Source organism: Bombina bombina, chromosome 8 (genome assembly GCF_027579735.1).
Source record: "Bombina bombina isolate aBomBom1 chromosome 8, aBomBom1.pri, whole genome shotgun sequence".
In the NCBI taxonomy this organism is placed as follows: domain Eukaryota; kingdom Metazoa; phylum Chordata; class Amphibia; order Anura; family Bombinatoridae; genus Bombina; species Bombina bombina.
Window position 1 is genome coordinate 44,328,115 of NC_069506.1, and position 15,393 is coordinate 44,343,507.

At 36.9% G+C, this 15,393-nt stretch overlaps 1 protein-coding gene across 1 annotated transcript in view; it reads left to right on the forward strand.

Moving 5' to 3' along the window:
- Positions 1–15,393, forward strand: part of MMEL1 (membrane metalloendopeptidase like 1) — a 300,136-nt gene that overhangs the window by 266,850 nt on the left and 17,893 nt on the right. Inside the window, exons 18-20 of the mRNA XM_053690343.1 lie at positions 6,895–7,014; positions 10,020–10,153; positions 14,748–14,813. Of these exons, the coding sequence (XP_053546318.1) occupies positions 6,895–7,014; positions 10,020–10,153; positions 14,748–14,813 (320 nt within the window). The remainder of the gene's footprint in view (positions 1–6,894; positions 7,015–10,019; positions 10,154–14,747; positions 14,814–15,393) is intronic.

The following is a 15,393-nucleotide window of genomic DNA, read 5'->3' on the forward strand; positions in this document are numbered from 1 at the left end:
ATCTAATGGCACCCGACAGGGGTGCCCATTATCTCCTCTGCTGTTTGCCATTACTGTGGAAATACTTGCAATTCAAATTAGAAACGACCCTAATATCACTGGCATCCAGTTTGGCAATATCCGTCAGACCTGTCTTCTTTTTGCAGATGATATTATCTTTACATTACAGGCACCTAAAACCTCTCTCCCTGCCCTCATACAAGTCTTGGAGTTATATAAACCGTTCTCTAATTACTCTATAAACATGGAGAAATCAAGCATCATTCCCATTCACATAAATCCCACAGAAATAGACTTCCTCCATAACGACACCCCTTTTGCTGTCACAAGCTCTCTAAGATACTTGGGACTTACTATTCCTACTAACCCTCAGGATTTGTTCCACGAAAACTTTCTAAAGCTTCAAACCATAGTTTTCCCATTACTAAATACGTGGCACAAACAGGGCCACCTATCCTGGACAGGCCGAATAAATGCCATAAAAATGATGATTATCCCTAAGTATCTATATTTATTTCAGGCTCTACCTATCTTAATACCAAGACAATTTTTATGCACCCAACAAAAAATGTTAGAATCTTTTATCTGGTCCTATAAAAAACCAAGAGTGTCTCGCCTAACGTTATACTTGAGAAAAGATGAAGGAGGTCTCAATATCCCAAATGTGTCATTATATTATAGGGCGGCACACCTCGCTCGAATATTGGCGTGGAATCATAATTCTTCATTTAAAATCTGGGTACAAATCGAGGCAGCCCTTCTCCAGGAAACCTCAATGCGAGACCTCTGTTGGCTTCCCAAACCCCACAGACCCCCCATGATCAAACTTAACGAAAGTATTAACACTACTCTTGCTATTTGGGACTCCCTTATCCAGCATCCCAATACCCTTTCTACCCCGATCTCACCCATGACCCCAATATTAGGTAATACACTCTTTTTTCTACGACACCAATTTAAATTTGAGACTGAAACCACGAGCCACAAAAATCTGCCTATATTTCTACTTACGGACTCTTCTTTGGTTAAAGACAGAATCTCTTTAAGAGACTCCTTAGGCTCTCCATTTCACAGCTGGTTTTCTTATCTCCAAATCCGACAGGCTATCCTTGACTGTCCTCAAAGAACTGACTGCCTTCGTACACTTAAACCTTTTGAAAAACTATGCCTTAATCTGGACATACATAAATCCCACTTATCCATCACACACAAACTTCTTAGGATCCCACCTGCAACTAGGTTACCCTCCTTCACTAATAAATGGAAGACAGAACTCCAGCTCAGACTTCCAAAAGAGGATTGGTCAAGATGTTTTCATATGACACATTCCGCTTCAACATCCTTAGTATTGACTGAACTCAATTATAAAATCATCTCCCGATGGTATCTTACCCCCCAGAGATTGTCTGAAATATTTCCAGGGGCCAATCGGTTCTGTTGGCGACAGTGTGGGGAGGTTGGCACTTTAGCCCATGTCTGGTGGTCCTGTGATAAATTGTCGAACTTTTGGGCCCAAATAGAACAATGTATTAACACTACCTTGAGTACTCAAATTTCTATTACTGCCCCAATGATTTTATTAAACTCAGTCCCAGATATACAATGCGCCTATCGCACAAAATTGCTGCAGTTGATGCTTACATGTGCCAAATGACTCATACCTCGGTTGTGGAAACAACAACACCCCCCCCCCCACCTTTCATCAATGGGAAATGGAGCTTACTTATATACTATCCCTTGAGAAGAGACACTACTGTTTTATAGGGAAACAGGATTTCATACTTGACGTTATATTTCTTTGGGAACAAAGAACTCCATAATATGTAACAGAGGTTGCTACTGTACCGTATCACTGACAATTTACATCTACACATAAGTCAGTACACTATCGTCTAACCAAGTTGGACATACATAGTGCGAGGAAAGATTTTTTCTCTCTTTTCTCTGCTTCTCCCTTCCATTCTCTTCTTTTCCCCCTCTGCTTCTTTTTTCTCTCTCCTTCCCTTAAAACAGGTCCCTTATCACTATCTCCACTTCCTCCATTAACTCAAATGCTGAATACTCTTAGGTTTATACAGAATATATAATATGTTGATATTTACCATATTTTGCACCGTATAATAACTGTCTGTTTGAGTTATGTATTTTTTCTGAAAAAATTATTAATAAAAACTATTTGAAACAAAAAAAAAAACACTTAGACACACACAAAAACACTCATACACATACGTGGCTCCTTCACTTTAGAGACAGTCATGCGGTCAGGTGCCCGGCATCCTCCTCACAATTTCCTGGTTCCCGTTTAGAGAGACAGCACAGCAGTGAGTGACTCCACTGCTCCACATGTCACTGAGCAGTGAGCACAGATAGGCAGGCAGGTTAAGGCTAGCAACGCAACTTTGCAAGCCTCACGGCATGCCCACAACATTCATAGTGAAATTGGGCAGGGGAGAAGGCCAGTACAAACAAGCAAAAGCAGCCAGGAAAACTATTTGTGGAAATAGTGGCGCGGGCTCAAGGGGCAAAAAAATTAAGTGTGTCTACAACTTCCCCAGTCCCACTAATGTTCACAACTGCTGGCCCCTCTAATTAAAAAAATCTATGCATCTCTACATTGTATTTCTTTGAATTTCAATAAAATTAAAAAAAAATTTTTTTGCTGATAGTGTCATTCCCTGGAGGGTGTCACCCGGGTGCTGTCCGCACCCACTGCACCCCCCTAGTGACTCCACTGAGCGCAGAGCAGGGGAAAAATCGTGCAGAGTTGGGCAGCAATAGATAAATATGTATATGAATATATACATACAGTTGTATGCAAAGGTTTAGGCACCCCTGACAATTTTCATGATTTTCATTTATAAATAATTGGGTGTTTGGATCAGCAATTTCATTTTGATCTATCAAATAACTGAAGGACACAGTAATATTTCAGTAGTGAGGTTTATTGGATTAACAGAAAATTTGGAATATGCATCAAAACAAAATTAGACAGGTGCATAAAGTTGGGCACCCTTATCATTTTGTTGATTTGAATACCTGCAGTGATTAATTTGAACACACAATTGGTTTGGTGTCCCCATTAAGCCTTGAACTTCATAGACAGGCTCATCCAATCACGAGAAAAGGTATTTAAGGTGGCCAATTGCAAGTTGTTGTTCTCTTTGACTCTCCTCTGAAGAGTGGCAACATGGGGGCCTCAAAACAACTCTCAAATGACCTGAAAACAAAGATTGTTCAACATTATGGTTTCGGGGAAGGCTACAAAAAGCTATCGCAAGATTTAAGCTGTCAGTGTCCACTGTGAGGAACATAGTGAGGAAATGGAAGACCACAGGCACAGTTCTTGTTAAGGCCACAGGTGGCAGGCCAAGTAAAATATCAGAGAGGCAAAGGAAAAGGATGGGGAGAACAGTCAAAAACAGCCCACAGACCACCTCCAAAGACCTACAACATCATCTTTCTGCAGATGGTGTCACCGTGCATCGTTCAAAAATTCAGCGCACTTTGCACAAGGAGAAGTTGTATGGGAGAGTGATGTGGAAGAAGCATTTTCTGCATAAACCCCACAAACAGAGTCGCTTCAGGTATGCAAACGCACATTTGGACAAGCCAGCTTCATTTTGGAAGAAGGTGCTGTGGACTGATGAAACAAAGATTGAGTTATTTGGTCATAACAAGGGGCATTATGCATGGCGGCAAAAGAACACAGCATTCCAAGAAAGACACTTGCTACCCACAATAAAATTTGGTGGATGTTCCATCATGCTGTGGAGCTGTGTGGCCAGTGCAGGTACTGGGAATCTTGTTAAAGTTGAGGGTCACATGGATTCCACTCAATATCAGCAGATACTTGAGAATAATGTTGAGGAATCAGTCACAAAGTTGAAGTTTCGTTGGGGCTGGATATTTTTCGACAAGACAATAACCCAAAACACTGCTCAAAATCGACTCTGGCATTTATGCAGAGAAACAAATACAATGTTCTGGAATGGCCATCCCAGTCCCCAGACCTGAATATCATTGAAAATCTGTGGGGTGATTTGAAGTGGGCTGTCCATGCTCAGCAATCATCAAACCTAACTAAACTGGAAATGTTTTACAAGGAGGAATGGTCCAAAATACCTTCATCCAGAATCCAGAGACTCATTACAGGCTATAGGAACCATATAGAGGCTGTTATTTCTGCTAAAGGAGGCTCTACTAAATATTGATGCAATATTTCTGTTGGGGTGCCCAAATTTATGCACCTGTCTAATTTCGTTTTGATGCATATTGCACATTTTCTTTTAATCCAATAAACCTCATTTCACTACTGAAATATTACTGTGTCCTTCAGTTATTTTATAGATCAAAATGAAATTGTTGATTCAAACACCAAATTATTTATAAAAGAAAATCATGGAAGTTGTCAGGGGTGCCTAAGCTTTTGCATACAATTGTATATATTTATGTATATACACATATTGTGAGGAAGAAATTTCTGTAAGTAAATCATAACAGACTAAGTAAATAAATATAGCCCCCTGAGGTAAAAAAACATATTATGCAGGGATATACAGCTCTCAAAATAATACTTTTAATAAGGGATGGATATACTGAGATTTTTTAATCTTGATAAAATTTACAAACATAATGGCCATTGTGTATCAAAAATTAGGGTCTCCTACATAATAACCAGACAAGTAATATACTGTACATTGATAGTAGAATATTAGTGAATAGTATACACAACACAACCCTTATTCTCTTACGCAGTGATACACAGTAATATTTCCCAGAACAGACTATGTCCATAGACGAGTAAGATTTCTAAACATTAAACAGTTAATCCATAGATTAGTACTCCACAGGTGCTACACATGAGAGGGAGGAACAAGCGCTTGTTTTAACCTATCAGCAAGCTTTTTAGGGTTTATAAGATCAAAGAGGATACGGACACACCAGGCTATGAATACGGCAGACTGCCGAAACGCATAAACCCGTGTCCTGCGCTTTCCTCTCTTAATTTTTCTAGGTGTTATGCTGTCTCTTTTCAAATTTTAAATATTGAAATTAAATTTTGATGTTTTTACTATATCGGAGTGTGGGATCTCACTTTTTGGCATATATATATATATACACATATTAACACATAAATATATATGCTTCATTCTCTTGATATATTTTGCTGAAAAGCATATCTAGATAGGCTCAGTAGCTGCACATAGATGCCTTGTGTGATTGGCTCACCCATGGGCATTGCTATTTCTTCAATAAAGAATATCTAAAGAATGAAGTACCTTAGATAATAGAAGTAAATTGGAATGTTGTTTAAAATTGTATTCTCTACTTGAATTACAAAATAATTTTTTTGGGTTTCGCGTCCCTTTAACACTTAAAAATGCTTTTTCCAGTTTTTCTTACAAAAATAAAAATGCTAATATTTATTTTTTAATTAAGTACTGTAATCTTTATTTTGGGTGCAATTGGGGCATTTTTTTTTTAACTAAAGGTGTGACCTCTGGTTAATTTTATTTAGCGCAAAGTGCTCCCACGAGCTTGTGGTCACATAAACCAGCCACTTATAATTGCTGGTTATTTAACGTGCGGCCATAAATGAAAAAATTGCTCCTTTACGGGGGGGGGGGGGTCCAAATAAAGATAGCGTATCACTTGTAATCTAGCCCTAAATGTAGTTAAATTATTACATGTCAAGAACTAGGGGCCGAATGATCAAATGGCGAGCTGACATGATATGCTGTAGCGAATCATGTCCGTCCGACATCGCTGAATGCCGACAGCATACGCTGTCAGCATTTAACATTGCACAAGCAGTCCTGGTGAACTGCTTGTGCAATGCCGCTTCCTGCAGATTCGTGGCCAATTGACCGCTAGCAGGGGGTGTCAATCAACCTGATCATATAGGATCAGGTGGATTGATGTCTGGATTAAGACCACTGGGTCTGGTTCATAACTGCTGTTTCCGTCGAGTCTGAAGGCTCACGCGGAAACAGGGGCATCAAGGGCCCCCTAGTCTGTTTATTTCATGTATTTACCATTTAAAGGGACATAAACCACTCAATTTTCTTTGATGATTCAGATAGTTTAAAATTTCAAAAAAACCTTTCCAATTCCTTATTATTATCAAATTGACGTTGTGCGCTGGGTATGCTTTGTTGAAATGCAGGTAGGGAGGTGTATGAGTGTGCACGTGCTTGGAGCAATATATGGCAGCAGTTTAACAACTGTTATACATTTGCAAGATCACTAGATGGCAGCAGAGTTTCCTGTCATGCGCTGCTCCTGAAATGTGCATGTAACCTACCTAGGTATCTCCTCAACAAAGAATGCTATGAGATTTAAGTAAATTTGATCATGGAAATAAATTGGAAATTTAAAACAAAAACAAAACTCTTTGCTCTGTCCGAATCAAAAAAGAAAACAAAAATGGTGTTTCCTGTCCCTTTAACAGCTTTAAACGTTAGGGGCTAGATTACAAGTGGAGCGCGTAAGACTGCTGCTCCTTAACTTCTCCGCCAACTCTGAGGTGGCGGACTGCAATCACCCCAATCAGATACGATTGGGATGATTGACACCCCTTGCTAGTGGCCGCGAATGTGCAGGGGGCGGCATTGCACAAGCATTTCACTAGAACTGCTTGTGCAATGTTAAATGCAGGCAGCCTATGCTGTCCTCATTCAGCAATGTCGCTACAGTGAATCATGTCCACCCGCTAGCTGTTAAATCGGCCCCCAAGGATTAATCTTTTAGGGGTTTTTAAAAGCACTAATGTCAATTTACTGTTTTGTTTTATGTCTCGTTTCTAATCTTCTTTTATCCTCTCCGTAACACACGCATCAAATGCATTAAAATGTACTGAAACAAATCTGTTTGAATATTTTATTTATTTTGCAGTATTTCCTGCTGGAATTCTTCAGCCTCCATTCTTCAGTAAACATCAGCCTCAAGCATTAAATTTTGGTGGCATTGGAATGGTAATTGGCCATGAAATTACTCATGGATTTGATGACAACGGTAATAAAAGTTGTTTTCCTTAATGAAGTTGCCTTGTTTTGCAGAAAACATTATTCATTGCAATGCACAGTTTTGATTCATAAAACAGCACACCTTGCTTCAAATTGTATTGTAGTGAAAAAAACGTAATGTAAGCATAGCAGTCAGCCCATTTTCTGTTAAGCAACTGGGTAGCGCTTTCTGATTGGTGTCTAAATCTAGGCACCAATCAGCAAGCGCTACCCAGGTGCTGAATAAAAAATGGGCCGGCTCCTAAGCTTACAGTCAAATAAAAATACTAAGAGAACGAAGAAAAATGGATAGGATAGAATTAAATTAGAAAGTCCCTCAAAACTGCTGTTCTATTTGAACCATGGCAGTTTAATTTTAACTAGACTGTCCCTTTAACCCCTTAGTGACCAGACCATTTTTTCAATTTTCTTACCGTTAGGGACCAGGGCTATTTTTACAATTCTGAAAATGAAAAAAACCCACACTTTTTCAAACTTTGAACCCCAAAATCTGTTACACATCTTCAACCAACAAAAAACACCCATGCTAAATAGTTTCTTAATTTTGTCCTGAGTTTAGAAATACCCAATGTTTACATGTTCTTTGCTTTTTTGCAAGTTATAGGGCAATAAGTACAAGTAGCACTTTGCTATTTCCAAACCAATTTATTTTTCTTCAAAATTAGCGCTAGTTACATTGTAACACTGATATCTGTCAGGAATCCCTGAATATCCCTTGACATGTATATATATATATTTTTTAGTAGACAACCCAAAGTATTGATCTAGGCCCATTTTTGTATATTTCATGCCACCATTTCACCGCCAAATGTGATCAAATAAAAAAGATTGTTAACTTTTTCACAAACTTTAGGTTTCTCACTGAAATTATTTACAAATAGCTTGTGCAATTATTGCACAAATGGTTGTAAATGCTTCTCTGGGATCTCCTTTGTTCAGAAATAGCAAACATATATGGATTTGACGTTGCTTTTGGGTAATTAGAAGGACGCTTAATGCCGCTGCGCACCACACTTGTATTATGCCCAGCAGTGAATGGGTTAATTAGGTAGCTTGTAGGGTTAATTTTAGCTTTAGTGTAGAGATCAGCCTCCCACCTGACACATTCCACCGCTGATCCCTCCTTGACCCCCCTCAAACAGCTCTTTTCCCTCTCCCACCTCCCAAAGGTCACCCCCATCTTAAGTACTGGCAGAAAGTCTGCCAGCATAAAAATAAAATTATTATTTTTATATATTTATTTTCTATATATTTTATACAGGGTACCTTCCAACCTCCCTGACCCCCTAAACAGCTCTCTAACCTTCCCCCTCTAACTGTTAGGCGCTATCTTAGGTACTGGCAGCTGTTTTTTCTGTAGTGTAGTTGCCCCCCTACACTTCCCAGATCCCTTTCCCAATTCTTATTGACCTCTATGTTCCTTATTGCCCTCTATGTTCCAAATCTTATTGCCCGCTATGTTTCATAGTGTAGCAGTCCCACCCGCTTCTGCCCCATCACACGTGCATGCGCATGCCCCCCTCCCCCCCCCCTCGCTGACCACACCGGAACTCAGCCATCAATGAGCCGCCCACCCGCCTCTCTGATATGCCTCTGATGCCACCAACAATCGGATGCTTAAAAAAGGGTATTGCAGGATGCCTCAATATCGAGGCATCATTGCAATACCCCGAAAGAGGCTGGAAGTGATCACAATCCGTCCTTGGTCATTAACTACCAGTTTTTGGTGGACGTATTGGTATTGTGCAGCCATATTGTTACTGTGCATAGCTTTGACCATGTATAACACATGGTCTAACACATGTGGTCACAAGATGATATTGCATACTCTCATTAGCGAGCAGGCCAGTTAAGTTGATTAGTGTCCCATAATGCTGCATATGTGTTGGGTCTCAACTCAATAGCCACATTTTTTTTCTTTATAAATGTACATTAAACCTATGCATATTTTTAAGGATTTCATGCAGCCTAAAATATTTTTATTGGGATTATAACATCTTGCTTGTATATGGTCACTGGGGTCTAGAGCTAGTACTAAAGAACCAATGAATACAATAGAAATGCATAATCAATGCATAATTTGTATAATACAAAAACAATGCAATTTTAAAGTTAGTTTAATTTTCCTTCTCCCTGTATCATGTGACAGTCATCAGCCAATCACAAAATGCATATACTGTAAGTATATACTATGAAATCTTGCACATGCTCAGAAGTAGCATATTTTAATAATGAAAGTGAATTGGAAAGTTTTTTTTTGTTTGTTTGTTTTTTAAATTGCATGCTCCATCAGAATCACAAAAGTTTAATTTAATTTTTTTTTGTGTCCCTTCTAAATGTAGTTCATAAAAAATATCAATAGTGCAATAGTATGTAACACTGGTGAATTCATTTAGTAATAAAACAAATTTACTCTCACTTTAATCAGTCAAAAAATCAATAACATTCATATAAAATGATGGTTAATTTATGTTTGTATTGGAGATATTAATTTGACAGAAATGTGGCTTAAAGGGACAGTCTACTCCAGAAATTGTATTCTTTAAAAAGATCAATTATCCCTTTATTACCCATTCCCCAGTTTTGCACAACCAACACTGTTATATTAATACACTTTTTGCCTGTGCTATTACCTTGTCTTCTTATTTCAGTTCTTTTGACAGACTTGCGTTTTAGCCAATGAGTGCAGACTCATAAATACCTTCACAGCAGTGAGCACAATGTTATCTACATGGCACACATGAACTAGCACTGTCTAGCTGCGAAAAACTGTCAAAATGCACTGCGATAAGAGACACCCTTCAATGGCTTAGAAATTAGCCTATGAGCCTACCTAGGTTTAGCTTTCAACAAAGAATACAAAAATAACAAATTTGATGATAAAAGTAAATTGGAATGTTGTTTAAAATTGCATTCCCTATCTGAATCATGAAAGTTTAATTTTGGCTAGATTGTCCCTTTAAATAAGTGATTGTATTATAAATTTCAAAACAGGAAGAAACTTTGACAAAGATGGTAATATGTTTGACTGGTGGAGCAACTTTTCTGCAATGCATTTCAAGGACCAATCTAGCTGCATGGTTTATCAGTACGGAAATTACACTTGGGATTTAGCTGGGGGACAAAATGTAAGTATGTTTCCTGTATGATTATCTGAGTACAACCATATAAAGTGTAAGGTAGTAAGTCTTATACATGTTTGTCACCGCTTATTTTTCACATCCGTATTGTGTTAAAACGACAAAAAAGTAATTATATTGTTTGTTGCAGCTCAGAGCACAAGTTTTAAAATGTGATACAGTTCTGTTTGGTTTTTGTTATTTTTTTGCAAAATAAGTGTTTCTGGACTGAGAAAGGGGCGTGATTACATATGCGGCGTCGTCCACAAAAGCCTGCGACACCGGCTTTTAGTCCAGTATTGCTATCATATATACAGCACCGCATATAAATGCGGTGCGTAAATTTCACCCGTCACCCGCTAATTTTACTCCCATAAATTAACATAGAACCGCATCGCAAATCGGTATCACAAATTCAGCGCAAGGACTTACACAGCAAAAATTGAGAAATCTTACTCCATTTTCATCTCGCCACACATAAGCAGGCGCAGCAAGCTTTGTGCTGAGTATGTCGGCACCGTAAAAAACACAGTAAAAAACACCGTAAAAAACACCTAACGCATGCTCAATATCTATCTACCTGTCAACCGCCATCCCCCACCGCAATAACTAATAAAACTATTAACCCCTAATTTGCCAACCCCCAAATGGCAATCTACCTATTAAAACTATTAACCCCTCTCTGCCATCCCCCACATTGCAAACTACCTTATAAAACTATTAACCCCTTATCCCCCATTCACCCACATCACAATCTTCCTTTTAAAACTATTAACTCCTAATCAACCATTCACCCACATCACAAAGCCCCCACATCACAAACTAGATAATAAAACTATTAACCCCTAAGACGGCATTCACCCGCATCGCAATCTACCTAATAAAACTCTTAACCCCTAATCCGCCATTCACCCAAAGTAGCTTAATACCTATTAACCCCTGAACTGCCATTCCCCCACAACGCATTAAACCTAAATAACATATTAACCCCTTAACCGCCAACCCCTCACATCGCAATAAACCAAATTAATCTATTAACTCCTAAACCGCCAACCCCCCACAATGCAAATAACTAATTTAATTACTAAGCCCCTTAACCTAACACTTCCTAAATTAACTCTAATTACATAAAATAAAAAAATACTAAGTTACAATTAAAATAAAAAACCTAACATTTCTTAAAAAAAAAAAAACTAAGATTAGATTAAATTAATTTAAAATTACAAAAAATTAAAAAGTCTAACATTACAGAAAATAATAAACCAAATGATCAAAAATAAAAAAATTTGACCTAATCCATATGAAAATACAAAAAAGCCCTCCCAAAATAAAAAGACCCCCTAATCTAAACTACCAATAGCCCTTAAAAGGGCCTCTTGAGCTCTTTTACATAAAAAGTCCCCCCTAACAGTAAAAAATCCCCACCCACCAACACCCCCAAAAAATTAACACTAAAAAACCTAAACTACCCATTGCCCCTAAAGGGGCAATTGTATTGGCATTGCCCCTTTAGATGTGGGGGGTTGGCGGTTTCTATGTCAGCATAGAAAATAAGTGATAGTTGACCATATATCATGTGATAATTATCAGCATGTTAACGGTTACATGTTGGCCTTTTTCAATATTGACACAATCACAATCAACCATTTTTATTGTTTATCATCTATACTTTTTTCATTATCAGTTTGGTAAAAAAAAATCTCAATAACAAATGAAACACAAGACCTTTTTTCACATATAGAATTCCACAGCAAACATAACATGATAAATCCCACACAACACTTTTTGCCTTTTTACCAGGTACCCCAAAATGATACCCCCGGAACACTGAAATTGCCCCTGCCATATTGGATGATGATAAAAATCAATTTCACCAAACAGATACAAAACAAGATCAAGCAATTAAAGATTAAAATGCAATAATAAATACTTTTGCAAAATAAATAATCCAACAAGAATGTATGACTCTTTTTGAACCGCTTTAAGAGACATGCACACATATCTCTATGATTCTGGAACACAACAGGTTAATTGCAAATATCACCTACTAGCATAACTACACACCTGGACTCCTTTCACACATGCCCTAGAGATATGCAACTGCACCTCACTGATGAGTCCCAAAGGAGGCTGAAACATACATCTGGGGTTTGTTGTTTTCTCTTGTAGAGAGGAGAATTGCCTGTTATTTCAATGCTGGACTGTCATTGGGCAGGGTCAGACTGATATGATAAAAAATATTGTTTCTCTGTGAAAGGCATAGTATGCTTAAAGAGACTGCACCGTGAGTGGCACTGGCCTTGTGAACAATCACAGACGTTTTTCTAGCTTTTGTTCTGTCTCAGTTTAGTGTGTCTCTCTATTTTATTGTACATATCACCTATGAGTATAACTTCACACTATAAAAATACATAATTCAACATACAGACCATTCAACAACATGTCATGTAACCATTAACCCCTTAAAATCACCATTTTTTTTTCTCATAACTCATGCTCATTTGAATATCTCTGGAATATTGCAGGGGGAGAAATCTAAATCCTGCCGAATTTATTCCAACAGGAAGCACACCATTTTAAGAGATAACTACAGGGAAAGGGGCAAAATAGATAATGAAAGTAGAATGCATTTTTAATACTCATAATTAAATAATTTGATTATGGGGAATTCAATTTATTGTTTACTGTTCCTTTAAAAGGCTGCAAGTCACTGAGCTGGGAGTAAGTGAATAGAATAATGAAATGTTTCAATATATGACCTTAATGGTAACCTTTTTCCTACATAATGATCTCTCATTAATTGCTAATCTAAAAAAGTATTTAATTTATAATGCTGTGAATGCTAATGAGTAGATTCATTATAGGAAGTACAAGTATTCTGCAGGGAAGAAGGTTTTTAAGGTCAACACTTTAATTTCTCTTCACACTTGGTACAATATTACTGTAGTTTAAAAGCACCACAGCTAAAGGAATGCCTGCATATATTTATATTATATTTCTTAATTTAAATGTAAAGTTGCTAAACTATGGCACAGTACTTAAAGGACCAGTAAATATAGTATAATTGCATAATCAACAAATGCATAATTAAAAGACAATGCAATAGCAGTTAGGGGTAGATTTACCAATTCCTGTCCGACATGATATGCAATAGCGTATCATGTCTGACAGATATCGCTGAATGCCGACAGCATATGCTGTCTGTATTTATCATTACACAAGCTGTTCACCAGAACTCCTTGTGCAATGCTGCCCCCTGCAGATTTGTGGCCAATCAGGGGGTGTCAATCAGCCCGATAATATAGGATCGGGCGGATTGAAGACCGCAGCCTCAGAGGCAGCGGACAAGTTATGAAGCAGCGGTCTTTAGACCGCTGCTTCATAACTGCTGTTACTGGCGAGTCTGAAGGCTCGCATGGAAACAAAGGTACCAGGGTCCATTCGGCCCTTGATAAATCTACCCCTTAGTCTAAACTCCAAATGAGTAGTAGATTTTTTTTCTGACAAATTTTATAGCTAGTTCAATTTTCCTTCTACCTGCACCTTGTGACAGCCATCAACAAATCACAAACATCCATAAACGTATATGCTGTGAATCTTGCACATGCCCAGTGAGCATAGAAAAAAACTGCACAGTTTGATAATGAAAGTGAATTGGAAAGTTGTTTACAATTGGGTGTTCCATCTGAATCATGAAAGTTTAATTTTGACTTTAGTGTTTCTTTAACATTATTGGATGTTTTTGACTAACAGGTATATATTTTTAAACATTCTAGGAAGCTGACTGTATTGCATAAAAAAGGACTTGTGACTTTGTAATATAAAATGTTTTTATTTTTGTGTATGAAAAACTGTTTGCAATAAAATGTCATTATTTATTTTGTCCCATTTAATTCAAGAAGGAAACCTAGGTTTAAACATGGTGCTGCACAGTTCTTTATGGACACTAAAACTGTTGCTTTCACTGTAAGGGGTTTAATAGTACTGCTTTCATGGACATAGGCAAGACCAAACTATTACAGAGTGTCTTTTTTCAGCAAGACCTGCGTTATTACAACGTTCAGGGTACTTCCATGTTATTAAGTGCATACAGTATATTTATTTGATTATATATTTAAACTACTAATATAATTTTAAAACAATTATATATGCATATAAATATGGGGCTAATCTTTGCTTTGCTTTCTAGCTAGCATTTATTTAGTGTTTAATTTACCTTAAAAAAAAAAAATATATATATATATATCTATATATATATATATATATATATATATATATATATATATATATATATATATATATATATATAGTAAATACCAGGAATTAAGAACAGCATTTCAATATTTCAATAAAAGCAAATACATTGTTTTATAGTGCAGGAACATACCCTTTGTTATACCTCATAAGTACTTTTTATCTTATCGTTTTGGACAATAATGGACAGGTATCAATAAGTTCCTACACTCAGCTCAGGGTTTTGAATTAATTTCTGGGGTCACACAATTTTTAAATGTAAGTTACATATAAGATTTTTGTTCTACACATAATTAAATATTATTTGAGTTTCATTTCCCTTGACCTCTTTTTTTTTTTTTTTTTTTAGGTTAGCGGTATTATTACATTAGGAGAAAATATTGCAGATAACGGTGGAGTTAGGCAAGCCTATAAGGTAAAGTATCATTGTTTTATATGATGATTAAAATTATTATTAATCCAGCCTGAATGGAAATTATGTTGTCAACTGATATTTCCATATTTGTAAATTATCTATTTTACTATTAAATGTATCTTTTTATTTGTTAAAATATTTCCTTTTAGCTATTTTGTGCCAATGTCCCAATTTATTTTAAAAAAAGGGCACAAAAGTCATTATTTTTTGTTACATACAAAAAAAGCAATTTATACATCACAGTTTTTTTTATGGATATTCATGTAATGAAAAAATATATGTGACACTGTCCACCAGTAAAATAGTGTGTGTTCTGCTTAATTCCCAAGTTTTAACCTAGGTTTCCGTAAGGAGATAGGTTAAAAACATTTATTAGAGAAGTATATCAAGAACTATTCTTTCAGAATTCTGCCACGGGAATAGGGCCCTCAATTCATGATGTATGTGTTTGTAAATTTTGTCCTGTCTCTTACAAGTTTTATATCATTGTTTTATTTAAATTAATTGTACCCATGGACAGCGCTGCGGAATATGTTGGTGCTTCATAAATAAAGTATAAAAATAATATATATATATATAT